The sequence below is a fragment of the Periophthalmus magnuspinnatus genome, chromosome 14, assembly GCF_009829125.3.
Source record: "Periophthalmus magnuspinnatus isolate fPerMag1 chromosome 14, fPerMag1.2.pri, whole genome shotgun sequence".
NCBI lineage: Eukaryota > Metazoa > Chordata > Actinopteri > Gobiiformes > Gobiidae > Periophthalmus > Periophthalmus magnuspinnatus.
Genome location: NC_047139.1, coordinates 15,902,333 through 15,928,357, shown reverse-complemented (window position 1 = coordinate 15,928,357; position 26,025 = coordinate 15,902,333). Strand labels below are relative to the sequence as shown.

At 41.8% G+C, this 26,025-nt stretch overlaps 2 protein-coding genes across 2 annotated transcripts in view; one reads left to right on the top strand and one right to left on the bottom strand.

Moving 5' to 3' along the window:
- Positions 1 to 89: 89 nt before the first annotated feature.
- Positions 90 to 6,598, top strand: vps26c (VPS26 endosomal protein sorting factor C). The gene is made up of 8 exons (XM_033979024.2): positions 90 to 216; positions 903 to 1,046; positions 1,694 to 1,843; positions 3,364 to 3,444; positions 4,356 to 4,430; positions 4,967 to 5,117; positions 5,592 to 5,744; positions 6,276 to 6,598. The coding sequence occupies exons 1-8, from the start codon at positions 160 to 162 to the stop codon at positions 6,356 to 6,358; spliced, it is 894 nt and encodes a 297-aa protein (XP_033834915.1). The 5' UTR covers positions 90 to 159; the 3' UTR covers positions 6,359 to 6,598.
- Positions 6,521 to 26,025, bottom strand: part of ttc3 (tetratricopeptide repeat domain 3) — a 26,893-nt gene continuing 7,388 nt past the window's right edge. Inside the window, exons 9-45 of the mRNA XM_033979019.2 lie at positions 24,828 to 24,922; positions 24,257 to 24,319; positions 24,128 to 24,182; positions 22,728 to 22,896; positions 21,771 to 21,798; positions 21,306 to 21,699; positions 20,504 to 20,540; positions 20,304 to 20,355; positions 20,064 to 20,124; positions 19,770 to 19,910; positions 19,555 to 19,635; positions 19,235 to 19,344; positions 18,930 to 19,056; positions 18,046 to 18,168; positions 17,881 to 17,982; positions 17,717 to 17,809; positions 17,568 to 17,632; positions 17,326 to 17,459; positions 16,571 to 16,891; positions 16,196 to 16,471; positions 16,072 to 16,118; positions 15,648 to 15,698; positions 15,500 to 15,579; positions 15,292 to 15,429; positions 14,229 to 14,736; positions 13,599 to 13,748; positions 11,993 to 12,132; positions 11,170 to 11,238; positions 10,213 to 10,309; positions 9,502 to 9,605; positions 9,172 to 9,256; positions 9,002 to 9,103; positions 8,760 to 8,920; positions 8,226 to 8,340; positions 7,610 to 7,732; positions 7,332 to 7,424; positions 6,521 to 6,800 (exon numbers count right to left, since the gene is read on the bottom strand). Of these exons, the coding sequence (XP_033834910.1) occupies positions 6,696 to 6,800; positions 7,332 to 7,424; positions 7,610 to 7,732; positions 8,226 to 8,340; positions 8,760 to 8,920; positions 9,002 to 9,103; positions 9,172 to 9,256; positions 9,502 to 9,605; positions 10,213 to 10,309; positions 11,170 to 11,238; positions 11,993 to 12,132; positions 13,599 to 13,748; positions 14,229 to 14,736; positions 15,292 to 15,429; positions 15,500 to 15,579; positions 15,648 to 15,698; positions 16,072 to 16,118; positions 16,196 to 16,471; positions 16,571 to 16,891; positions 17,326 to 17,459; positions 17,568 to 17,632; positions 17,717 to 17,809; positions 17,881 to 17,982; positions 18,046 to 18,168; positions 18,930 to 19,056; positions 19,235 to 19,344; positions 19,555 to 19,635; positions 19,770 to 19,910; positions 20,064 to 20,124; positions 20,304 to 20,355; positions 20,504 to 20,540; positions 21,306 to 21,699; positions 21,771 to 21,798; positions 22,728 to 22,896; positions 24,128 to 24,182; positions 24,257 to 24,319; positions 24,828 to 24,922 (4,695 nt within the window). The 3' untranslated portion in view covers positions 6,521 to 6,695. The remainder of the gene's footprint in view (positions 6,801 to 7,331; positions 7,425 to 7,609; positions 7,733 to 8,225; positions 8,341 to 8,759; positions 8,921 to 9,001; positions 9,104 to 9,171; positions 9,257 to 9,501; positions 9,606 to 10,212; positions 10,310 to 11,169; positions 11,239 to 11,992; positions 12,133 to 13,598; positions 13,749 to 14,228; positions 14,737 to 15,291; positions 15,430 to 15,499; positions 15,580 to 15,647; positions 15,699 to 16,071; positions 16,119 to 16,195; positions 16,472 to 16,570; positions 16,892 to 17,325; positions 17,460 to 17,567; positions 17,633 to 17,716; positions 17,810 to 17,880; positions 17,983 to 18,045; positions 18,169 to 18,929; positions 19,057 to 19,234; positions 19,345 to 19,554; positions 19,636 to 19,769; positions 19,911 to 20,063; positions 20,125 to 20,303; positions 20,356 to 20,503; positions 20,541 to 21,305; positions 21,700 to 21,770; positions 21,799 to 22,727; positions 22,897 to 24,127; positions 24,183 to 24,256; positions 24,320 to 24,827; positions 24,923 to 26,025) is intronic.

Below are 26,025 nucleotides of genomic sequence, written 5' to 3'. Positions count from 1 at the left end.
AGAAAGACATTTTGAAGAATGCTTTTATTTTCAGTAAAAAAAAAAAAAAAAAAAAAAAAGCTTTTATTTTGAAGCGTTTTAGAACTGGTGCCGCTCATGTGATCGGTCACGTGCTTGTTGTTGTCACGTGACTGAGCGCCCTGTCTATGGTGGTTAGAGATGAGCGTCTCGGTGGACATTAGGCTGAAGAGAGCCAATAAAGTGTACAATGAAGGGGTGAGTGCCCGGGCCGCTCGGTCCGTGGGGTCCGCGGGTTGGGCACCGGGGACAGGGGAACACCGGGAGGATCAGGACAGCAGATGGAGCGTGCAAAATAAAACATGAAAAACTCTCAGTTTGGGACGACTTTTGTTACAGGGTGGGCACCAGCGTGAGTCTAGAGCTAAAGACTTAAGGCTCTTTTCGCTATAATGTTTGAACTGCATGTAGCCTGCACTCCAGGCCAAGTAAGAGTCAGGTTAACACACTAAGAACGCATGTTTTCCAGGGTTAGGGGTTGTATATTTTAACCGTGTAATCATATTTTTTAAGTAACCAACACACACATCTCTATACCTCTATAACGCACGAGATCGATCCTCCCTGTGTGTGTACTGATCCTGAGCAAGGTGATTGGTACAGTAGATAGATATGGATGGATTGTACTGATGTTGTGCCATTGTGTTGGGTCATTCATTCATTTGTTCTTTCTTTCTTTGTTTCATTCTTTCTGTCTTTATGTCTTTCTTTCTGTCTTTCTTTCTTTCTTTCCCTGTATTATTCCTGTGTTTGTTCTGATGTTGTGCTGTTGGGCCTGCAGGAGGTGCTGAGTGGGGTGATAGATTGATAGACAGTGATAGAGTGATTCTGCTATGCTGTATTCGCCCTGTGCTTGTACTGATGTTGCACCGTGGTGCCTACAGGAGGTCCTGAGTGGTGTGGTGGTGCTGCAATGTAAGGAGCCCCTCCCTCACCATGGCATCCTCCTGAGCATGGAGGGCCTGGTCAACCTGCAGCTTAGCTCCAAGAGCGTGGGCGTCTTTGAGGCCTTCTACAACTCCGTCAAGGTAACTCCCAAGTCTTTGGGAGGATGAGCTGGGGTGAAGAGCAGGCCAGGACGTATGTGTTACAAATATGAAGTTGAATTGAATCATTTAGCCAAGTCCTAAAATGAGTGAAATCATATTAAATTTGCCATTTATGTTTTCAAATTTCACAGCTTAAATATGTCCAGGAGCATTCACATTTGAAAGAGACCGTAATCTTAATTGATAAACTAATCCAAGAATCCCAGGCATTTCAGAACAAGTTTGTAGATCTTATTACATTCTCAAGTAAAAATATCAGTAGGAAACTTTTTTGATCAAATTTTAAAGTTGTTTATATTTTAGTTTATCTTTATCATGTAATACTTCTGTCAGTTGAAGCTAGGGTGGAGCAACGATAGTGAAAAGACCACAAATTATTAGAAATATTACTTGAATTCAAAGATGACACCGCATGTTTTATTTAAAACTTTTTTATATAAAAGTATTTCCAATCCTTGTAAAGTCTAAGATGTCAAATTAATTAATAATAAATAATGACAACAACATATGTTAGTTTGCACAAAAATATGACAACAATTCATTGTATAGTTTAGCATATATCTAAAAAAGCATTACAATATTCCTGGAGCACTCTGGCCCATGTCACATATTCTTTGTCCTTCTAGCCCATCTCCCTCCTGAGCAGCAGCATCGAGGTGGCTCGCTCGGGGAAGATCCCTGGAGGAAAGACCGAGATCCCATTTGAATTCCCGCTCCAGGCCAAAGGCAACAAGGTCCTGTACGAGACCTACCACGGGGTCTTTGTCAACATACAGGTATCACCACAATCCTCCTGATCGGTACCACAGACCACCTCCTGATGGGTACCAAAGCAGTAGGGTTTATAGACAAAAATATACACCTTGATATTTTTTTCAATTATCACAATTACAATATTCAGGCAATACATTCTAAATCTGAATGTGCTAAATGTGCCTGTAAATGTTTTGGCTGATGATCAAATATCACAAGATGTGAATGGAACATAAAATGAATGACACAAGTGCAGAAATATGACTTTATACTAGTGGTTCTTAACCTGGGTTCGATCGAACCGTAGGGGTTCGGTGAGTCAGTCTCAGGGGTTCGGCGGAGGTCAAGACACATACCCGACTCACATGATTCGTGGACTGCGAGCGTCTCCAGACGCTGGCCGTGTCCCAATTCGACAAATGCAGCCGTTCAAACGGCATAAAAACATAAAACGACATAAAAACGAAGAAAAGGAACAGACGTTGCTGTCAAAATGACATGAGAGTGGCACTTGTCAAGGTGAAGCCATGCATTTCTGAACTGGTCTCTCAAAGGCAATAGCAGAAGTCGCACTGATTTGCAGTAAATATTCATTATTATTCTAGTGTGATGGAAATTAGGTGATGGGTGTGTGTGTTAAAATGTTAAAAATAATAAATAACATAAATACAATAAGTTAATTATTGGAATACATAAGGTTAAAAATTTAAATAATTTCAGTGTGGTAGTAGGTCAAGTCTTGAGTAAAGGTATGTATGTAATTTGTTGTGAGTTCATGCATTGTATTGGTTTTATTCTTTGGACACAGTGATGTTAATGCATGGTTCATTTTGTGCACCAGTAAAACATACATATGAATTTGAATTTTTTTTTTTTTAAATTTTTCAATAAAGAAGGGTTCGGTGAACGTGCAAGAAACTGGTGGGGTTCAGTACCTCCAACAAGGTTAAGAACCACTGCTTTATAGTCTTGATTGAGGGATGACACTAGATGTTTCTGCTTGTTTCTTTTACTCGGCTCTTTTTGCTGTCAGACAATGTTCTCAATATTCAAATCTTTGTAGATCTTCAGAACAACAATTGCGATATTATCAATTTTCAGTGCAACTCCACACAGCAAAACACCTCCTGCTAAGTACCACAGCAGAGCACCTCCTCATGTATGGAGGGACCGACTGAGAACTTAAAGGAGCACTGAGTAACTTTTCTAGTGAGTGGTCCTACTTGGCTCCTTGGAAATGTTATTGCTTTGCTTGGAATGTTCCGTAGTATAGGATGCAACTTATCTAGCTTACATTATGCCATGGCTGGGTTTTTTTTTATTCCTACGAAATCTCTTCAAAATCGAGCATTCCTCTCTACAAATCTGACCTGTAACTTGGCCTGTTGGTGCCACCAGATGTTCCATCAGAAAAGTTACATAGTGTACCTTTAATTGGAGAATAAAATAAATTGAGTAGGTGTAATGTTTTGTAATTGTGATTTTTACGTAAAAGCAGAAAAATCATACTGTGTTTTGTTTAACCCTGAATCTGTGTCCTCAGTATACCCTGCGCTGTGATGTAAAGCGCCCCCTCCTGGCCAAAGACCTGAGCCGCACCTGTGAGTTCATCGTGCACTGTCAGGTGAGTGGCTCTATACAAGGGTTGTCAAAAGTATTGAAAAACTGATACTAAAACTAGTATTGAAACTGGATACTCATCTGAGCAGATACAATACTTAAAAAGTCTCATTCACAGGACAGAAATGAACGTTTCTTGAATAGCTTTAGAATGATCTTGAGCTGTTTCAGAGCCAGTATGAGACCACATAGACTGGTATACGCCAGTGGACCACAATGGAACCTACCTGGGCGACTGAAGGATTACACAGATATAAAGAATAGGAATATAAAATAAAGTGTGATTTAATGTTTAGCGAAAGACGAAGTTTAAATCTGTCAAATGGACAAATCGTTGTAGGAGTGAAGACATTTCACTGCTCATCCAAGCTTTAACGACCCTATTCAACCTGTAAGACTGAAACTGGAGACAATAGCTGTTTACAGTTTCAGTGTAGTTAGCTCCTCCCTTCAGATAGACATAAGGCAGTGTCCACCAGCAACATGACCAGAACTGAAGAAGTGGCTTGGATGAGCAGCGAAACGTCTTCACTAATATAATTGACAGATTTAAAGTTTGTCTTTCACTACGGATCAGACCTGGACGACTGAGGGATTACACAGACATGATTTAATGTTGAAAATCACTATTGTCTAAAAAAAGTGTTTTTCTATTATCGTTGTGGCATCGAAAGATTGAGTATTGAGAGCTTATTGAGTTCATAACTTTGGCTTTTACTATTGAGTGTTTAGTATTGTGACACTAATCTATGTGTTATAAGAAATCACCAAATTAACATACTCAGGATCCAGAACAACGCGTGTGTGTGTTTGTGTGCGTTTGTGTGCATGTGTGGCTCTTAGATGTTAGTCTTGGGAGAAGAGTTCTGTCTAACCCTGAGCCTGTCCTGTTTCCTGTTTATTTGTTTGTTGCAGCCTCAGAAAGCCAAAGTGTCTCCATCTCCCGTTTCCTTCAGCATCACCCCGGACACTTTGCAGAACAGCAGAGAGGTGAGTGCTGAGCAGCAAAGAGGTGGATGGGTGAGAGCAGAGAGGCAGGTGCAGGGCAGTGGAGAGGCGGGCACACCACTCACTAGTCTCCATATAGATGCATTAGCTTTGCCTGGACGTATACAGTATAAGGACTCTTACAGTGAGCAGGGTCACCTCTCCACAGATCTGACCTGCAACTTGGCCAAGGCGTAGCAATAGCATCCCCATGGAGACAAGCTGACCCTCTTTCAAAAAGTTCAGGGGTGGAAAGTAACCAATTAGACATGCTCACATTTACTTCTAAATGATCTCTGAATGGTTAAAAACGTCATTTTTTTCTTAAATTTATCATCAGTTTCAAAAAGACATCCCTAAATCAAGTTTATTTTCCCTATTGATACAGACTGTAGGGCTGTACAATGACTAAAATGTGATCATATTATATAGTACTTGACTGTCTCCTGCCTATTGCCTGTCCCGGTCTGTCTCCTTACTGCTCCCTGCGTTCTCCTGCCGGTCTCCTACTTGACCCCTGCCTGTCTCCTGTTCTCCAGAGGGACACGCTGCCCAAGTTCCTGATCCGAGGACATCTGGATGCCACGTGCTGTGTGGTCAGTCAGCCTCTGAGTGGAGAAGTGGTGGTGGAGCATTCGGACATACCCATCAAGAGCATAGAGTTGCAGCTGGTGCGGGTGGAGACCTGCGGTAGGTCCCTATGCTTAGGATCTCATATGTAGGCCCTGAAGTGTAGGAGCTCACAAGTAAGCCAATGCGTACGGGAGAGGACACACACACATCCATCTTATAACAAATGTGCAGGATCCAAGCAGGGAATATAACATATGAAAAATGAAATTGGTCTGCACATCGTAGATGCTCCAAAAGATTAGTTTATTTCTGTTGCCAGGGTGACGTTGTGGGCACAGCACTTCAAACATTTTTTGGAGCATCCAAGTTGTGCAGACAAATTACTTTTTTCATCCCTCACAGGTAGGCTCTTACATGTAGGTTGTGTAAGGTTACAGGTAGGACATTACAGGTATAACAGTCAGTCGTTATCCATGTACTCAGCACCACTACTCAGCCATGTGCCTTTGTGTGGTCCTCTGCCTGATGATTCACCATGATTCAGCCCTAACTGGCCCCTCCCTCCTCTGCCTCTTGTGACCATGTGCCCAGGATGTGCGGAGGGCTATGCCAGAGATGCCACAGAGATCCAGAACATCCAGATTGCAGAGGGCGACGTGTGCCACGGCCTGCCCATCCCAGTCTACATGGTATTCCCCCGCCTCTTCACCTGCCCCACCCTGGAGACTACAAACTTCAAAGTTGGTAAGTCATTGTAGGAAAAGGGACCAAGGAGACATGTCGTGATTTCATAAGTCACAAGAATTGTGAATCATACTCTGTTCATTGTAAACCACAATATTGATAAATCTATCTAAAATATATATATATCTAAAACTGGAGTACAAAAGAAAGTTTTGACAATGTTCAAAACTGCAGAACTGTCAGGCCTCAATATTCAATACAGATACCACAATAATAGAAACTTTTATATTACCATGTGGCCTTATATCTGTAATCCCCCAGTCATCCAGGTAGGTTCCATAGTGGTCTAACTACATGTTCTGATACAGCTCAAGATCCTTTTGAAGCTGTTCAGGAAAGGTTTGTTTCTGTCCTGTGAATGTGACTTTAGTATTGGTGGTTGCTCAAATGAGTATCTAGTTTCAGTACTTTTGACAAACCTATTCCCCTCATAGTGACATTTCACTAACAATAATAAGATTAAAAGTTCTGAAAAGTCGGTAGGTCTGCTTTAAATACTCTATACAATCTTTTTTTTTTTTTATCCCTCAGAGTTTGAAGTGAACATCGTCATCGTGCTTCAGGATGACCATCTCATCACAGAAAATTTCCCACTCAAACTGTGCAGAGTCTGACTGGCTGGATCAGTCAAGATGGACTGAGATGGGCATGAGGAGACACAGGAGGACAGTTCAGCAGTGGGCCCAGGAGGACTCACTACAATTCTGACCTCCAACCATTCCACTCCTAGTTTAGGGTTTGTACAGAAAAAAACAAGAGTCAATAATAGAACTTTTAGCTATGTATTTTTGTGTTTTTAATAAACAATGTAAAATGAAGTACAAGAATGTTAAAATAAAGAAGAACTATTATTGAAAACAAACTCAGTGATTTGTATTCATAGTATCATAAATGAGTTAAATAAATATCCACAAAGTAAAAGTTGTGATTCAGAAGGACAAGAGCGCCATCTCAAATGTGTCTCTTGGAGGAAAGGGCAGGGAAGTCCTCTTGCAGCAGGGTGTGTTCTCGGCAGGTGGGACACGTGCTTTGCTCCTTCAGCCATGAGCGGATGCACTGAACAAAAGAGCAACATCAGAGGGAGATCAGAGGGAGGGCTGGGGTCAACAGCATGCATTTGGAGATGGACAATATTGACATGTGGATGAACCAGTAGAAAAGAGAAACACTGTCCATGCTGTGTCGAAATACAAATACTTCCATGGCACAATGTAACCAGCTATGTGATAACTAATGCCCAAAAAAGCATATTTAAAACATAAGTTATTACAACATGTTGTCAAATTAATCAGTTGACGAGAAACGGATTTTAAATACAATTATAGGTCTTGCACCAGATTTATCTAAAGCTAGTTTCTATCTGCATCTCTTCATTTATGGTCTATGTTAAATAAACTAAACATTTACTCAGTAATAGTAGTAGTAGTAGCAGCACTGCAGTTTAGTATAGAAAAGAAGAGAGGATGTGATGAACAAGAAGCTGTTTTGTCAGAATTGGTTAGACTAAAATGTATGGCTCAGTGTCCTCTGCACGGGTGGGGCAGAGAGGGCAGAAGGGGTGGAGGAGTGCAGAGAGTGGAGCAGTACCTCCTTGTGGAAGCTGTGCCTACACTCCAGCACACACATGTCCTCCTGGCTCATGTCATCATGGCATATGATGCATGGGTCCTCAGTGTTCAACTGCAAAACAACAACAAAAATAAACTTCAGCGAATGCCATTACAATTAAACCTGGGACTGAATTATGGGCAGTTTGAACTATTTTCAGTAGAGAGATCGAAGGTACAAAATTATATATCACATTGTGGAGCTAGATTACTCTTGAATAGATGCTAAATTTAGTATTATTGACTTCAAATACTCACTGCATTGATATGAGTGGTCTTGTGAGGTTCCAGTTGCTGCCAGACGGAGGCGTTGTTTCCTAAAGAAGGGATCACACATGCAGATGCCCCTGGGATCGCTTTGGCTCTGGAGCGGTTTCTCTCCTGAAATGACACACGCACACATTAGTGAGTAGGGTTCATGAAGGCCAACCTGTCCCTGTTGTGTCAAATGCCCTCCCTGTGTCTCCATGGGGTCTTATTCTGTGTAAAACCCACTAACACTGTAGTTTAGACCTCTAAAAACATGTTCTGAAATGTCCATGTGTTTCAGATGCCCTCCCTGTGTCTCCATGCGGTCTTATTCTGTGTAAAAGCTGCTAACCCTGTAGTTAAGACCTCTGCGAACATGTTCTGAAATGCATGGCATTCTTGGATTAGTTCAGAGTTCAGTCTTCTCTCAAATGTCTGTGACCACATCAAGCAAAGTTACAGGTCAGATCAATTCTGACTGTGAGGAGATGCAGCTCACAGTAAGAATTTTTGTTTTTCAAGGTATTTTTAATAATGAATACATTTGACACATATAGTATAGTCTAACTTTGGGTGTGTACCTCCCCAGCAGAGAGAGGGCTGGGCTTTGGGTGTGTGCGCATACCTCTTGCTGGTCTAGGATAAGCTGGCTGACCCCGCCGACTACATCTGTCAGACCCAGGCTGTGGAAACTGCCAGTGGATGAGCGGAATCTCTGGATGTGCCCTGTGAGCTCCGCCCTGCACCACACAGTGAACAGGAAACTCACATTTAAATAAGACATAAGGAAGGGCTACAGCAACATACATTTAAACCGGTTCACCTTGAGTTAGCCAGATGTCCCCTGCCCACTGAGCAATCTTTTTTCTTTTACCAGACAGGACAGTGTAGTGTGAAATGGGGTGAGAGCAGAGAGGACATACAGCATATTGTCAGAGATGGGAATCAAACTCCCAATGCTGACACAGAACCTTGCATTTGGGCTGCTGCTTTTACAGCTCAGTATGCACCAAATTTCTCTAACACAGTGGGGTGAGTGCCTTCACAGAATTACAGAAATGCCAGTGTGATTGTACAAAGCACACAGTAACACACGCGCAATACTTGTGTGTGTACGATCACATGAGATACTTCTGTGTGTATTGAGTGTTGTGTTTACCGACTGGTGTCGGGGAAGATGGCCCCCAGCCTCTCCAGGGCCCGCTCGAATACTGTGTTGTTGGGCTGCTCCTGGGCTTTCTTTTGCTTCTTCTTCTTGAGCGGAGAGCCACTGGCCCCTGCAGGAGGCTGTGGGGGTGGCTGAGAGGCAGCCTCACTGACCTACACATGTACAGTCCATCAGAACAACAGTCATATGAACAAAGGGGGAGGGGCTCAGTGTGCATAATGTGTGTGTGATACCTGCACAGGCTCAGTGTCCGTGCTCGGGGCCTTGCTCACAGGTGGCGGTTCACTCAGCAAGTTGCCGCTCCTTAGCTCCTCTATCAGCTTAGTGTAGTGCTCCTGAACAGCACACGCAGCTTTAGCCCCATCACCCTTGCCCAAAACAGTGGTGCAGTTCATGTACATACCTCTGTGGATGAGAGCTTCTTTTCAATCTCCTGGACTCCCGCTCTGAGCTGATTCTGTGCAGACTCCAGGTCCTGAGGGGGGAACCTGCAAAGAGGAGGGGCAGACATGAGCTCGGGCTCCACAGGTCAGACAGACGAAGAGGAGAAGGAGGTTGAGGATGAGGAGAATGGGGATGAGGAGAAGGATGAGAGGGAGGATGAGGGGGTGGATGAAGGGGTGGATGAAGGGGTGGATGAAGGGGTGGATGAAGGGGTGGATGAAGGGGTGGATGAAGGGGTGGATGAAGGGGTGGATGAGGGGGTGGATGAGGGGGTGGATGAGGCTCTGACCTGGGGGCCACATCACCTAGGCGCCACAGCACAGCCTTACTGTCAGCCAGCTCCCGGTGCAGGGGGTACAGGCTCTGCTCCTGGCTGCTCTTCAGCGCACTTAGCTGCACATGCCACAATGAAAACAATAGGAGAGTTTTAACACTGCTCAGATCTACAGGAGTGAACAGTAAATCAATTTAACCACATTGAAAATACCATTACATTCCTTAACTTTTGTAGTATATTGTACTTTGTAATATAAAATGGACATATGCCTTTATCTGGATAAACAAGAGCAAACTGGACTGAAAGTAGGGATGGTTCGATAACTTTTGTAAAAATAAAAAAATTTATTTTTCTGGAATATAAATTCATATATTTACTATTTAGTCTGCTCAAAGAGACCAATCTGATGCATTGAGGACAAACTCTGCCCTTCTCTGGTGTCCACATGTATCAATTCAGTGAACAGAAATGAATATTGGCTAAATTTTCAATATCAGACTGATATGAATATCTTGGGAAATCGCAGATATACCATGCCTAATTGCGAGTGCTTCCTGAGTGGTCAGTGCTTCCTGGGGTGGGGGTGGGGGGGTAGTGGTTGAAGCTATATTACAGATTCTGGACGTATTCTAGCACAAAGTAACACAGAAGCAATACTACATTATAGTATTCATTTTATAACGGTTTAACTATCCTAGGTAGTTATGAAAGGGAGGGCTGTACCTGGGCTGCAAGGGACCTCCTGGAGGCCCTAGTCGTCTGGTCTTTGCAGCGCTTGATCTCCTCCTCTAGACTCATCTTCTCAGCAGCAGCCTGGTTACTACAGAAGCACAGATGAAGACAGCATGGGCATTATTTTACCAACTGCCTTTAGGTTTTTCCTTTCCAAGTCATGGCTTTTTGATCTACTTTGGACACCCTAGTGGATTACTGTAGAATGAGTTATAGTGTGTATTGGAAGACATGATATGAAATTATCAGAACTAAACTAGTGTATAGATTTTAAAGAAGACATTGTGCCTTTATCTATATATTTTTGTATTATCAATATTGACCTAAAACTAGTTCCTGTCTGCCTCTTTACTGTACATTGCCATATAGGTCACCGAATGCTGTTGGCCCATCCTATGGATAGCTGAAGCAACTAGGTGATTTTTTTTTCCATTTATGCTAAAATGGCTATGCAATGCTGCTGAATCCTATGTGTATCACCAGTTAAGAAAAGAAAATTGGAGAACAAAGTTAGTACAGAGCAGTGGCCGTGTACTGTTGGCGGTGAAAACTGGGCTAGATTGGGGCAATGACACCTTGAATACAGGAGAATAAAGTTTACTCAAATATGCATGAATCACTCTAAATATAATGTTTTCCCCTTGTAATATGGTTAAAAGTTGTAAAAAGTCAATTTTGTACAATGTCTCTTTCAAAAAGAAGGAGATTCATGAATTACAATGTACAATGCTGACGTATACCACAGAAACCAAGCACTTGGAGCTCTGGAGAGAGACAGAGCAAACGCCTTCACATGTGTTTTTGGATGAAGAAAAACACATACGTTAAGCAGTATTTTAGGATAAACAGTTTTTTTCTCATCAGTTAGATAGTTTAATAATTATTTATTTTAAATGAATGAATATGAAATATCAAAGAGTTAAATTAAAGAATGAAAAGAAGCTGTACCTGAGCTGGAGGAAGTCCTGCAGTCTGATTTCACGGGCTGACTTCTTGTCCCTGATGCTCCTCTTCAGTCTGCGCACACACACGCACACACGCACAAATTTACTAACCTTAACCTAAACCTAACCTTAAAAAATTTAACTTGTATCTTTATCACTGAGTCAATAATAGGAGGGAAGTAAAGAATTTGCATCATGGGGACTTGATTTTTGTCCCAATGAGGAACACACAAATTCTTTATATATAAATTTAAGTCCCCATAATGTGACACAAAGAAACAGCCCACACAAACTAAGGCTGCTCAATACAAGGAACTAGGATTAAAAGGAAGACAATAGTAAGACTACATTTGTCCCTCACAATAATGCAGTTCACCTTTCGTGGCCTCACTGTTTCATGAATGTCAATCAATCTCCTCCATGCCGTGTCTACTGTACAGTACAGAATGCATTCAGCTTGCCAAATATACATAAATGTTCGAACGATCGCAGTGACTCTGAAGTGCTGTATGTTTGCAAGTTTCCTCCCCAACAAAACCCCTAATGTCGATGAAACATTCTGCACAGACAAAGGCACCTAAGAAGGTTAGAACTTTGAGTATTTACCCATGAGAGAAATCTGAGAAAATGTTAATGCCCGTGTGAAAAATGTGTATAAAGTGTGGTGAGGCCTTAAAACATATATAATTGTAAAAAATAAAGCTGACTACTTTGCAGATTTCACCTATTAAGGGTTATTTTTAGAACGTAACCCCCCGCAATAAATGAGGGACCACTGTATATAGAAAGACAAGTTCAATATACTGTGGCACATTTCAGTGATGTACCTGTTTTGGTCCTGCTGCAGTCCCTCCACCTCCTGCCTCAGCCCCCTCAGCTGCTCCTGGTGCTCCTTTTTGTCCTTCTGGTCCTTCTTCACCTCTTCTTCTAGTTTATGCTGGAACAGAGCCAGCTCCTGCTGCGTCACCTATACCACACATGCATGCACTTAGATTTCTGTGCTTCAGGATTTACTTTTTGTCAAAAGACAGTTTAACTACGGTTTAGGGTTACATTCAGGTTTAGTTTGACACATAGTTGTGTGTCACTGAAAAGAGATTTGCTTTAGTTCAGTGTGAATCACCATGGTAACAAACTCACATGGCTCTAGACCAGGGTAAAATCAGAGGACTGTACTACAAAGCTGGATTAGAGGGTTAGCAAGGTAACTTCGGGGTTAACTCTGGTTTAGCAGTACTATGAAGCTGGATGACTTTCTATTGGGGTAGATCTCTATGGCAACATGCCCTGAACTCATAACTTACTCCGGACTATGTGAAGTTCCCCAATAAGCTAAGAAAATGACCAATGAGAGATCCATGCGCATTGATGTAAAAAAAAAAAAAATTGATCTTATGGAGGGTAGGCCTGGAGTTATTTTGCATTACACTAAATACACGCCATTATAATTTGTAAAGATGTAAAAATTAAATTAAATAAAAAATTAAATCTGCATTCTGGTCCACGTAGGGCATGTCTCAATATAGCGAATGTGTAAACTGTTTTGTGTCCCCCACATCAGTAGCACACCCACTGGCCCCCATTGCTCATATACTACAATACACTGGGAAGGTTTTCTCTCTCCATTCTCAAACCACACACAGGTCTGGAAAATAAATGTGTCTTAAAAGGACCTATTATGCAAATTTGACTTTTTAGAGTATTTAACCATGTTATAATCATTTCCTCTTGTCATTTGCTCATCTGAAGTTGTATATGGAAAGATTCATGCATGTTTAGGAATCTTAAATTGCTTCTTTTCAAAATGCCATATTGTCTATCAACCCCTTTTCACTGACTCTGCTACTCGCTAGCTTGATCTGCAGCTATCCATCAGAGGTGCCAACAACTTCACAGCTCTTTGTTGTGATGTTGTTTGCAGCAATGTCAGCTCCCACTGGGCACTGCAGTTTTCTGATGCAGAAGTCAGCGGACTTGCAATTTTCATCTAAAACAACTTAATAAAAGAAGCGATTTAAAATGTCCAAATTAAAACAATGACAATGCTGTCAGATTATATAGCAGACAAGCACAGTAGATCTTCTTTAAAGCTCTGCTCTCTATGGTCTAGTTTATACCTTCATTGCACCAGACACGAACAAATGAAACACAAACCAGTCCCAACAGAGGGCCCATCATCTATGTCTTTGCACAATGGAAATGATGTTTAGTTTCTTATCTAGTACAGTTGAATGCCTCGCTTCCAAGAATAAACCATAGTATTCATGCCAGTCAACTCCAGACTGATATTGCTTTGTATACAAAATGGTATACAGAGAGATATCAGACTGGTCGCAAACTTGAAGAAGTTTGTTATCTGGATTCCAGGCAAACAGTAATCAGTTGTACTACTGGAATATTTAAATGTAGTGTAACAGTGTTGTGCTGAAGTACCTGCACACAGGAGACTGTCTGGTCCAGCTCCTCCTGCAGGGCCCTGAGCTCCTCCTCTCTTTGCTGCCTCTGTTTGTCTCTCTCCTCTTTCATGGAGGCCATCTGCTGCTGCATCTCTTGCTGTAGCTTCAGTAGGCTGTTAAGCTCACCCTAGCACACAATACACTCCATTAGCCCCACACACTTTGCACTTGGATGTCAAGTGCAAATGAAAGGTTCGAGTACTCCTCAACAGTTATTATATTTAAGATTTTACTTGCTTTTTCATTATGGTTTAGTTGGTGAAGGACATGGGCACCCAATATGATGTGTAAGGGTAATTTCATAAATGTTACCTGGCAACAGTAGTGTAAACAAGGGCCAAAATGTGGCTTTTTAAATTTGATTTTACTCTTGTGCAAATTAAATAACAACACTTAATAAATTAAAGTTATATAGTCCAAATGTGTCCAAAATGTGATCCTGGTGCATAAATTGTCCCTGCATTTGGATGGAGTTTTGGAATTTGGCTCATTTCCAGCTCTGACTAGGTGACTAATGTTATAGTGTCCTTGGGCAAGACACTTCATGCGCCTTCACTTTGCACAGGCTCTGCAAGCACAACCAACACTCACACATTCTTATACTCACCTGGCTGCTCTCATAGTCCTGGATGATCTCTGTGTTGACAGCCACACAGTGCAGAGTGTACTCTCCAGGACCAGGCTGCCTCTCTTGGGCTGGGGGCCTGTCTGGAGCTCCCTTAGCCTCCGAGGGTCTCCTGACAACGGCTGCTGGAGGTGAAAGAGGCTCCACCTCACCAGCGTCAGTGTACAGGTCAAAAACATATGGGCTTGGCAGAGCGGGATAAGCGTCTCTGAGGTATGTAAAAAAACTGGCCTGATGCAGAGGGCTAGTGTCTATAACATCCAGCTGGTCCAGGCTGGTGTGAACGGTTGGCTGCTGCTCCTCCATACCAGAGAGCCCCACACATGGTCCCACCCGCGTGAAGGCCAGAGAGCTCAGGAGAAAAGCCTCCAGTCCCCCTGCCGCATCAATCTGCTGCTGGGCTGATACTGGAAAATTCTTCAACTCTCCCACCAGTAAAGGGTCATCGGCCACCAGCGGACCATGCTCCTCCAAAATTTGAGTAAAATATCTGAAAGATAAAGAGTGGTTAGAAAAGGCTCAGCTCAGCAGGCCTGTAACCATGACCAAGAACATCCACCAGCAAAGTAGCTTAAAGGCTGGATAAAGCGCAATATGGAACTATTGCTTTTCATGACAGAACATTATAACACAAACACAAGCAGAAAGTTCTTCAATCCTAACTACAAACACAAAAGTAGCCTTCTCAGGTAAAAAAGTTTGTCTCATTTATCATTTGGCTCCAACTCTCATTAAGTGGTAGTAAGCTATGGAAAAAGGAAATACAGAGACAAAGAGCCCATTTGTTCGTACTCGAAATGTTAACAAGCAGCTTCAGTTTTAAAGGGGGTAATTTTAGTTTGATGTTTTAGAGCAAATCAGCCTAAATTAAGCTGCAGCATTTATCACTGGCCGCTTGGGAGTATGGCAGCATCAGAGCCGTGCACACAGGTTCATTAATACCACATATCATCTGGTGTATGGACAAATATGCACCCAAATATACACTTTTCTCATAGCTGGGTTACGTTTGAGCTCTAAGTAAAGACAATAAGGCTACACTCACTCATATAAAGTGTCTTTCGAGAGCTGAGGACGACTCTCCAAAACATGGTTACTACTGTTGCTCCTGTACTGCTCTTCAAAGGAGGCCAGTTGCTGGCGGAGGTGAGGGGGAACACTGAAGGGCTGCTCCAGGAATGTCCTGAGGAAACACAGTCAGACATGGATCTGGTGTATCTCCAGCACAGAGTACACATAGTGTAGTCACATACAGAGAGTCCTCCTCCAGTAGATCAGGGTCCCAGTCCTCTACTGCAGAACCCCCCTGAGGGCTGGCCCACACCAGGAGAGGCTACAGAGGAGTGCAGAGTTACACACTGGGCTACACACATATACTACGGGGTCTTATGAGATCCTTACCTTGGGGCCTTTCTTTTTTCTGCCCCTTGGCTTAGACTTACTAGGAGAACTCTGAGGAGAGACACAGCACTTAGTTTTTCACTTCACCTTATATCTGCTATTAGGGCTGGGCAAAAATAAAGGGCATAAAAAAAAAAGTTGTTTTTTTTCTCAAAAAATTCACTTTCCGACTTCCACTTCATTTTATGAACGAGATAAAAATAAACAGTGGGCCAGCAATGCAACCCCAACACTGTTGCATTAAACACGTGGCTGATGTGGGGCAAAAGACATGACTTTCACTTCCCAATGCAATCTCCAATGGAAGAAAGTGAGGAAAATAAGATTTTCTTCCAAACAAATTGATTTGAACTTCAAATTCGATTCATTGATTTTATCAATTTTTGCCCAGCCCTATCTGCCTATCAAAGGATCAGTCACTTACTATATTATTATCATCTTCTGACTTTTTAAAAACTGAACAAATCCCATCTGAGGAGTTAAAGACAGACATTACTTTATAGGCATAGAATATAAAGGACACAGTTTGCAGTGACAGAAGGCCGCACCCATCATATCAAAATAGTGGTCGAGTATTGAGTGGCAGGAGACATAGTGGTGCCGGTGCTCCTCCAGAGCCCAGATGAACAGTCTCATGTCCTGGGCAGGAGACTGGCGAAGGTACTCTGTGAGAGTGAGCCCCAGGGAGGAGAAGACCTCAGGCTTACTGCCCAGCTTCTCCAGGATGATCTCCTGAACTGGGCCAAAGTTCAGCAGCAAGGACAGGTCCAACTGCTCCAACTCCTCTGAGTACTGCTCCATGAAGAACGTAGCTGCAATTAGCCCTGGAAGCAATACAGACACAGGCACTTAGAGATATTGACCCAGAACTGGTCTGAGAATACTCATGTCCCTCACAGTGCTGAGGTTCTGGCAGCACTGACCTGCAGAGTCCAGACCCTTGGCCCAGCTGCTGACTTTAGGCTGAAGGTCCACACTGTCACTGAGGGAATGTATGAGGATGCGGGCCCACACACGGTTCCTGCGCTCCAGCAGTAGCTCTACAGCTGCTCCTAGAGACACTACAGGCTTCTCTAGACACTGGATGAGCCTCCCAGCCACAGGGTTCCCTCTGGACAGGTCCAGCTGCAGCCAAGGCCTGAGGCGGGAGCTCAGGACAGACATACAGTTACTCCTCTCCTGGTGCAGGAGCTCCAGGTGCTGGCTTATCTGCAGGAGAACGTGGTCTCTGAAGTGGAGATGAGCTGGAGACCAGACACAACATTTACATCAGTGAGGGTCCCTTTAAGTCAGTGCACAATGGCACTGAGGATAGCCATCACGTAGAAACTTAGCATGTGGAACAATTGCAGCAGCTCCAGAGGACATTCATCTGCCTTGAGTGGTTCTGTGCTGTCTAAAAACTCTGGTGCACGGGCTTCTACTGCTACTGCTTCTAGCTTCATTCATTTTTAAATGTGACCAAACCATTAAACTTTTTATGTTTAATGGTTTGGTCATAGTTTTGACTGGACCCAGCATAGTCCTATTATAGACCTGATTTAGATCTGGTAAAATCTCAAAAGGTTAGACCTGGGGTACTTGATCTTTTCACATAAAGTACCACCTAAAAAAACAAATCCTTAAAAGCTCCTAAACCATGACCCCATGACCTGAATTGTGCATGGTCGTGACTGACCTCTAGGTGGCATCTTGGCGGTGTCCTCACACTGCTGTGCAGCCTCTGTGCCGCCCCCCTCACATTCCTCCGACATCTGCTTATGCTGCTTCCTCCGAAGCGTACGCTTTTCTTTAGACTCCAACTTCTTAATACTGACGAAAACAACATGTCTGTAGTATCCGTCCTCATGACACAGGCCAACTTTATACTGACAAACCACCACATGTCTACAGTATCTGTGCTCATCACACAGGCCTTACCTAGTACACTTCTGATTTACTTTGGGCTTTTTAGGAGTCACAGGTTTGGGAATAGCCACTTCAAACTGGAGGAGGTAGAGGAGATTAAGATGTAACAAATGTACCATGTCAAGTACAGTGTGCAGACTGCAGAGGGCACAGATCCTTACCTTACATTTAACCAGGCCTGTGGGACCATAGATTTTAATAATGTTAATTTGGCCAGTGCAGTCTGGGGTTAAACATGGGTCTTTTAGAAAATCCTGTAACAGAGAAGGTCCAAACATCAGTTTTGTGCAGAGCATTGAGAGACCTGTCCACCAGAGCCCAGTACCTTCTCACTCTTCTCATAAAAGGCAAGACTCTTGAGGCTCTTCCAGCAGCTCATGTGGTACTCCACTCTGCAGCTCTGGCAGCAGTGGATCTGGATAAAGCCCTGATGCATAAAATGAGACAATTAAAATACAAATTGTGGTTCTTTATAGACTGCATTCACTACCTTAAAATCAGGATCAGTAAAGTAGATTTCTTTCTTAACAGAACCAGTACAATTTTCAAGTCGACATATGGCATCTGGTGAAGGAGGGAACCTGCACATCTCTATATAGTCCTGTAGCAGGTCCTGGGGAGACACACATGAACAGTACAAACACAGCAGAATTACTCACAGAAACAGTCAGTACTAAAGAACACAGCCAAAGCTTAGCCCAGGTAGGTCATACATTAAGCCAGACATTGGCAGTTTTCAGACTTGAACCAGATCTGACTCATGGGCATATGCAGCCTTCACAGTGGCTCTAACCACTCTTGTAAAGAGCAGTGGCTCTGTCAAATGCATGCCTAAATTTTCACATGACAAACCCATATATGACCAGTTACTCCCCACTTTTGTTGTTTGACAAATTTGAGCCTTGGGATTTGCTTTTGCCTGGTGAGCCAGTCCCTCCTACTTTCTCAAAGATTTTGTTGAATGAAACAAGGATATTCATAGGAGATAACTTCTAACTTCTTTGATTTCAGATACATAAGATTTTAATCTTTCAGAAATCTGCCCCGTTTCTCACTCCTCTTTTATTTATTTTTTACTCTAAGCCACCATGTTTTTTTAAACACAATTAGATTGTGTGTTTCTCAGATTTTTTGATCTGGAAGACAGGATATTGTTTCAGGCTATATGTCTTTGTAAAGTATTGTAAAAACACATAAAACTACTTTACAGAAAAAGATGCTATATGTACATATACAATTCACAATTCAAAAAACACTACGTAAATCTTAATTTGAAATGTAGACAGTGTGGAAGCATAAGGAGTATGAATAAGAGCATTAACACCAATAACACCTTGACAACGACCATCCCTCTTGACCATCCCCAGAGCTCACCAGTAAATAGTCCACTTGTGTCTCACACACAAGGTGTGTGGTGAGGGGCCATGTGAGCTTGCCCGGGGTGATCTTATTCTTCACCATCTGCAGGGCGTCGGAGAAGTAAGTGAGGGCCGCGCTGTACCTGTCACACACACACACACACAGGGTAAGGTCTAGAGGCAGCATACAGTTACCACGGTTACATGAAGCTATTCTAATTTATGAGCTGCATGTAACTGGGCCAAAAAGGACTACAATATGAGCAAGCTTCATGTGAATAATGCACATATCATATTTAAGTCCCCAAAGGCAGCACTCACCTGTTCTCTTTGACAAAGACGCGCCCATAAGCCAGACATACCAGGCACTGGAACGTCCTCTCCTCTGAGGCCTGGATCCTGTCCAACAGCTGTACCGCCTGAGACAGCTCCTGTAGCGCAACACCACACTGAGCTCATTCAACACAGCTCCATGAAGACTTGGTTATGATGGTTATGGTTAGACTTATTAATTTCACTAGCCATCATTTCAAATCTATGGCTCCTCTTATCTTAGTGATAGCTCAAAAGTTTAGTCAAGCAGATATAGATATAAACAGAACAGAGGACAGGCGAGTTCCACTCCGAAGGGAAAGGATTACCTCAGGACGTCCAATCTGAGTCAGGGCTGTGGCTTTGCCATACTGCAACAGCAGTAAGTCTATGGAAGACACCCCGGACACCTGAGAAACAGAGAAGAGTTTAGAATGTGCACATAGAGGGACAGTAGTATAGTGGCACATGAAGCAGAGGGACGACAGTGGTGGGACGACAGTGGTAGGCAGAGCGGTAGGCAGAGCGGCAGACATTTGAGCACCTTAGCGGATGTCCCAAGGCCCACCAGGGCCAGGGCGCGAGTGAAGGCCTGCTCTGCGTTGCGACAGCGTAGGTCATCCAGGGCAGTGTATCCATCTATGATTGCAGAGCACAACTCTTTGGAAATGTCCAATATCAGCTTCTGAGGAGACAACAAAAACAGGTTACATCTTCAGTCTGTTTACTAACAACCAGTGTCAGCCGCATGACTTCATTGCATCAGAATTTTTGTATAGCAAAGTTGTACTCTTCATTTGAAACAACCCTGAATTTGTGTGTTATTCCTGTTGTGTACCTTAGGTCCATTCTGAACACTGTTTGTGGTCTCAGCTTTGCCCTGGGCGAACAGCTTCTCACTGAAAGTACAGCATGGTCACATTGGTGCATTGTATCAAAGCACCAATTCTGTCAAACCCAGCCTAGTGTTTATCTCATCCTCACACATCCTCACACATACTGATAACAATAGGGAGCTCTTTAAGGGAGGCTAGCGATTACATGTGTAAATGGAGCACAAACATTAAGATGTGCATACCTTTTGGCTGGTTTAGTGTCCGGAGGAGTCACACTTCTCTTGTTGTTGTTGGCTGAAGGACAAGTACAACAAACATTTAACATTACAATACTACATTCCTAAAATACTTCCCCTGTTTAAAACGCTCCATTCAGTATTCATTTACTTACAAATAAGCCATGATTCACAACATTATACAGTAGATGTGTCCTCTCACTCACCTAGCTGGGTTTTTTTCTCCATCTTGTCCTGAGGCTCCTAAAAGACACAGTTAATTAGTGATCACGGCAGCCTCATTCTGTGTATGAGCATGCGATCACATAGTCGTGCATGTTGGTGGGGAAAAATATAGACTTGTATATTAAATAAATGTAACAATAAGATAAATGAGAATTAATTACACATTTAAATTCCCATCTATTAATTATGGTTTTAAACAGTTATATGGCTGTAAAATACCTTATAAACGTACTTTCAGAAGTTTGGGCGTTTTAATTAAAATGAGCTTAAAGTTCATTTAATTTCAGTTTAATTTGTTTAAGGCTTTAATCATTTGCAGTAATGAATTCTGAAGACCTTGTGACCTAATAGTTATTTGTGGTGTGCTTCTGGATAAAAGCAGTAGCACCCAATAGCACAAGTGTCATACACAAACCTCACTTTTCATCCTCTCACTGCTTTATAACCCACAGTGCATATTTCAGTTTAGGTAAATTTGTCACACAGATGATGCTAACATAATTATTTAAACTAGTAGGCTCGCCTTCTATTTTGTTTACTTACAAAATGCCACCAAGGATTATTATGTATCTTACATGACAATTTCTGCATCTGTCTGTGATGTTGCTGGAGAAACAACACTGCTACCGTGGCTACTGTGGTTATTGCTGCCTTTGAGCGGAGCAGACTATGGCCAAAATGGATCACTGGCACATTTTATGCTTGTATTGTACTGTATCATGAACCCTGTATCGACATAGGTATTGTATCATGAGGTGGCAATACTCAGCACTGACCCCTCACCTTTTTCACCGGAGTGGCTTTCCTATCTGGAACACTAGGGGCCGCTACAGCCTTCTCATCTGAATGTGGTACAGAGGGTTTCTTCTCTGTAACACTAGAGGGTGCAGCTGCTTTATTCTCTGCACCATTGGAGGCATTCTTCTCAGCTTTAGCACTAGGGGGCACTGCTATCTTCTTGTCTGTACCATTAGAGGCTGTAGCTGCCTTCTTCTTGGTACCATTAGACGGTGCAGCCACCTTCTCTGCACCATTGAAGGCCTCAGCGGTTTTCTTCTCAGATTTGGCACTAGAGGGCCCTGCTGCCTTCTCAGCCTTAGCACTAGAGGGCGCTGTAGCCTTCTTTGCTTTAGCACTAGGGGGTGCTGGAGCAGAAGGAACATTGGATGGGTTTGGTCTATGGAGAGTTAAACAGTTAGAAAGTGCAAGTTAGAAATTAGTAGGTTTAAAAATTACAGAATTGCTTACTTTGGAGCAGGATTCCTCTTTAGATGAGCTGAAAAAAGAAAACAAAATGTGTATTAAAAGAACTGTATGCAGTCTGAGCTTTTAGTTTAATAAAAGGTTGTACAATCACAAGTGAACCTGGGTTTCCAGTGCCTTATCCTGTAGATAGAAGACGCATACATGTTTTTGTCATTCTCAGTATATGGACAGGCCATGCCTTATGCAAAATCTAAGAATCTGCAGAATTCACTCACTGAGCTGCAGAGGCTGCACTAGCACTGATTAATGATTGGTTGCAAGTTCTGGGGTTTAGGTAGTGACAATTCAGATCAGAGAGGGTCCTTTTAGGTTTAAACCAACTGGATTTCAGCACTGAAACTAGCAACGCAAATGCAAGGCTCATTCTGCTTTCTGATCAGATAATCATCCGATTGGAGAATCAAAACATAAGATTATTACAAAACATTGGACATGATGCCCCATTTATTTATGTAATTAAGAGTAAATCAGCATTAGACCTGTTAACAGGTCTAAGAGCTATATTTCATTTGAACACATTTACCTTGTATCTGAGAACACAGACAGGTCAAGTTTATGGAATTTTAAATCCAAATACTACAAACAGTTCCTTTTCCAATCAGTAATAGAGTAATATGCTTCAGTTGTAGCTAAAGACAATTGAGCTCAACAGTCCTGTCCACTTCAAACTGTGTTGTATTATAAAATGTAATTCATGAAATAGAGGAACGTGAGTAATAATTCTGTTTTATGTTTTTTTATGGTTCTAGATTAATATGTAACAAAAAAACACATTCCAGTATCCATGCCATAAACTATCATTCGAGTACTACCATGACATGTCCTGGCCATTGGATGTCCTGGGCCATATGGTGGCATTACTAAATAAACTTTAATATACATTTTATGATTATTTGTGATTAATGTTTCGATTTGTTGCATTGTGATTTTAAAGCATACCATTTGCTGTGCTGTGCCAGATATGGGCGGTGAACTTTTGATGCTGTGACTCCAAGTACTTGATGCCTTCTGGGTCCTCCTTACACAGAGTCTGGGCTGAGTTGTTTGCCTCCAGAGCCTGCCGCACCTCTCCCAGTCCAAACAGGGCCTCGCAGTACCGGTAGTGACCCTGCAGGAGACCGAACACACATGGATCATTACACAACAGGTACAGGCCACTGGGAGGATAACTGGATCTGTGTGGCAAATATGCATAAGCCTTCAACCCCCTCATTAGCTTTCAGTATCTATATTGTGAATATGGCATACTCTCAGAGGGGAGACACGAGACAGATTTCCCATTAGAGTTGTTAACTGGTATGTCACATCCAAATCCCTCAGCCGGATGACTAGTCGGTCGGCTAGGTTAAGCCAGCGTTAGCAGTGATTGCCAGTTAGTGAGATCTACATGCACGTTATTCTATGTTATGCTAGATTATTACTACATTATTTATATATCTGATACACTTTGTGGTTTTGAAAGGAAGTAGTCTCTTGTTTGATGAATAAGGAACAAAAACAAAGCTAAAAATCAGCTGTGATGTTTCTAGTTGGATTTGGAAATGACATTGTATAGTGACATCAGATGAAATCATACTTCTTTCAAACTTTTCTAGAATGAGAAAGCTAAAAAATGTATTGTGATAATGTCAAATATATATATTTTTACTAAAACTACACATGAATCTCCAGTTGTAATGTTGTAATCAAGGATGCAGGGCTGGCTCTAGCTCTTTTGGTGCTCTAAGCAAGATTTCAGTAACCCATACCCTCATATTTGGCGTTTTTGCTTTTGTAGCTATTAGGCCATGAAAGAGGGGTCTGTAAATGTAATTCTGAAGTGATATTATCCAGGTACATTTGAAGGTTGGGTGGTCTGTGGTAACCTGGCTCACTGATTGATGTGTGTCTGAATTGAGTTCTACACATTTATCAATCTGAACGGCTTTCGTTGAACACAATCAGAAAACATAACGCCAAGACTAATATTTGAATAGGATTGGTTGAAGTGTCACAACAGCCAAACAGTATTGACACTAAAACAGGCTCAAGTACACCTGTCTGCATTGCTATGTTTGCTTTGGCTCGCTTGGGCACTTATCCTTTGGCTTTTCACACAAACCTCAATGCTGCTCTGTGATCGACAGTCAAAAATAAGTCAACTGTGTACTGCATGCATCCAATTATAAAGCATTTTATTGTTCGATAATATGGAACTGCACGTTAGCATGCTAGTTGTTAGATTTCTGAAAAGCGCTTATAAACTAATCAAAATGAATAATTAGGATGCTGGGAATACATAAGGCAAGTGAGGTATAACTTTGGACCGTGGCAAACCGCTTAAATGACCCCATACTCACCTTGGCCCAGAGTGGCTTGATCAGAGTGGCCCGTTTGCCATCTCCCAGGGCTTTTCTGAAAGATACAGCGCTCAGGTTAGTCTCTGTTACACTCTTAAGACCAAACAGGTCAGACAGACTGATACTCACAGGAAGTTATTGGACTTGATATGACAGAGGGCTCGGTTCCCGTAGATGATGTGGTTATCAGGGCTGCAGGAGACATGTTCACATTATCATAAAGGGGCTCTAATAGTAGAGGTAGTGCATCAGAGGCGGGTAGTATAGCCAAAAAATTTTACTCACGTAAGAGTAATGTTACTACTAAAATTACTACACAAGAGTTAAGACTTATAGAGTAACTGTCTGGCCGTCACATCTAACTTATAATTTGAGGATAATGTAATTGGAAGGACAAAGCATTAAATAATGCACAAAATCTGGTATTTGCCACAGACAGACATAAAAATGAGACAAACTAAATCATACCTGAAGGAGTGGTGTAAGAAATACAAATGGTCAAATCATTTCATGTTGTCAACATAAATCTTTTGTCACTTAGATTTATTCACAGTGGAAAGAGGAACCAAAACTTTTACTCAAGTAGGAGTAAAAGTATGCTGCTAGAAAAGTACAGCTAAGTTATTCAGTTAATCAAGTAAATGTGAGTGAGTACTACCCACCTCTGATACTTCGTGTTCACCACAACTCACAGACTTACTATAGTTTAATGGCCTTAGTGTAGAACTTGACTGCTTCTTCGTACAGCCTCTTCTGAAAGTGCTCATTCCCTTTCCGCTTCATTTCTTCACATCTCTTAAAAAAAAAGGGTAGATGTGAAACCTGAAAAGTATTTCTCTTCCATCTACTTGTAACAAAAAAATCTAATAAACTTACTGATGGTAGCTTTAAATGTGTCAAATAAAAATACGTTTTTGTTAGAGGTAATGTTGTTAGTCTGATATGTTCATTACATTAGCAGCTGCAATACATTAAACTTAAATTTCACATTATCAGAAGACACTTATTTTACAAATTGAGTCCCACACATTTACAATCATGTGCTCATGTATGAACATGTACTACAACTTTAGAGTGTGAACCACGTGTCTGAGCACATTTTATGACTTATCATGCAGTCCTGTTCTGTGAGTAGATCATTCACTTTTTCCTGACACACCCAGACTGGCTCTGCTCTACATTTGAGCTCCTGCCCTGGACACTATATACCAGAGCAAATGTAATACATCAAACATGGCTGTGTGTTGTCAGCAATTACATGTCTGGATGAGGGAACACAAATGCATATAATGTATATTAATATAGTAACAAGATCTATAGTAAAATAACATACAATGAAAAGTTTGCTTACAATGAAAAGTTTGCTTTATATGCTAAAGAAAAAAACAAACAAAAACAAGAATAAAGCATAATAGCAAAGGGAGCTTCTGGAGAGTCTACAGTGTCCAGGTGAATTTCACACATGTAGTAATACATTTTCTGAGCTTTAGGTCCACTCATATATATTAGAGATGCTATGTATAATTTAAGTTCATTTTTTAAAAGGAGGGACCCTTCTGGATTTTACATATGTGGATAAAAAGTTTGGCAAGACATAATATTGCATTTACATAGAGTTTTTTTATATTTAATTAGTACACCAAAAATTATAATATCTCTATTTAATAAGCCTGGTAAGGACAGAAATATGAAATGTATCCAGTTTTGCATTTGAGACCAAAAATGTTGAATTGTAGCACAAAAGATAGGTGATAGATGCTTGCAATATCCTTTTTACAAAAAGTACAACTGTTTTCTTGAATTTTAAAGTGCAGGTGCAAGTATTTTTTTTAAATGCATTACTCATAATTTTGTAATGATTTGTGTCGAGAGCTGAAGCAGCTTCTTTAGAGCATGCA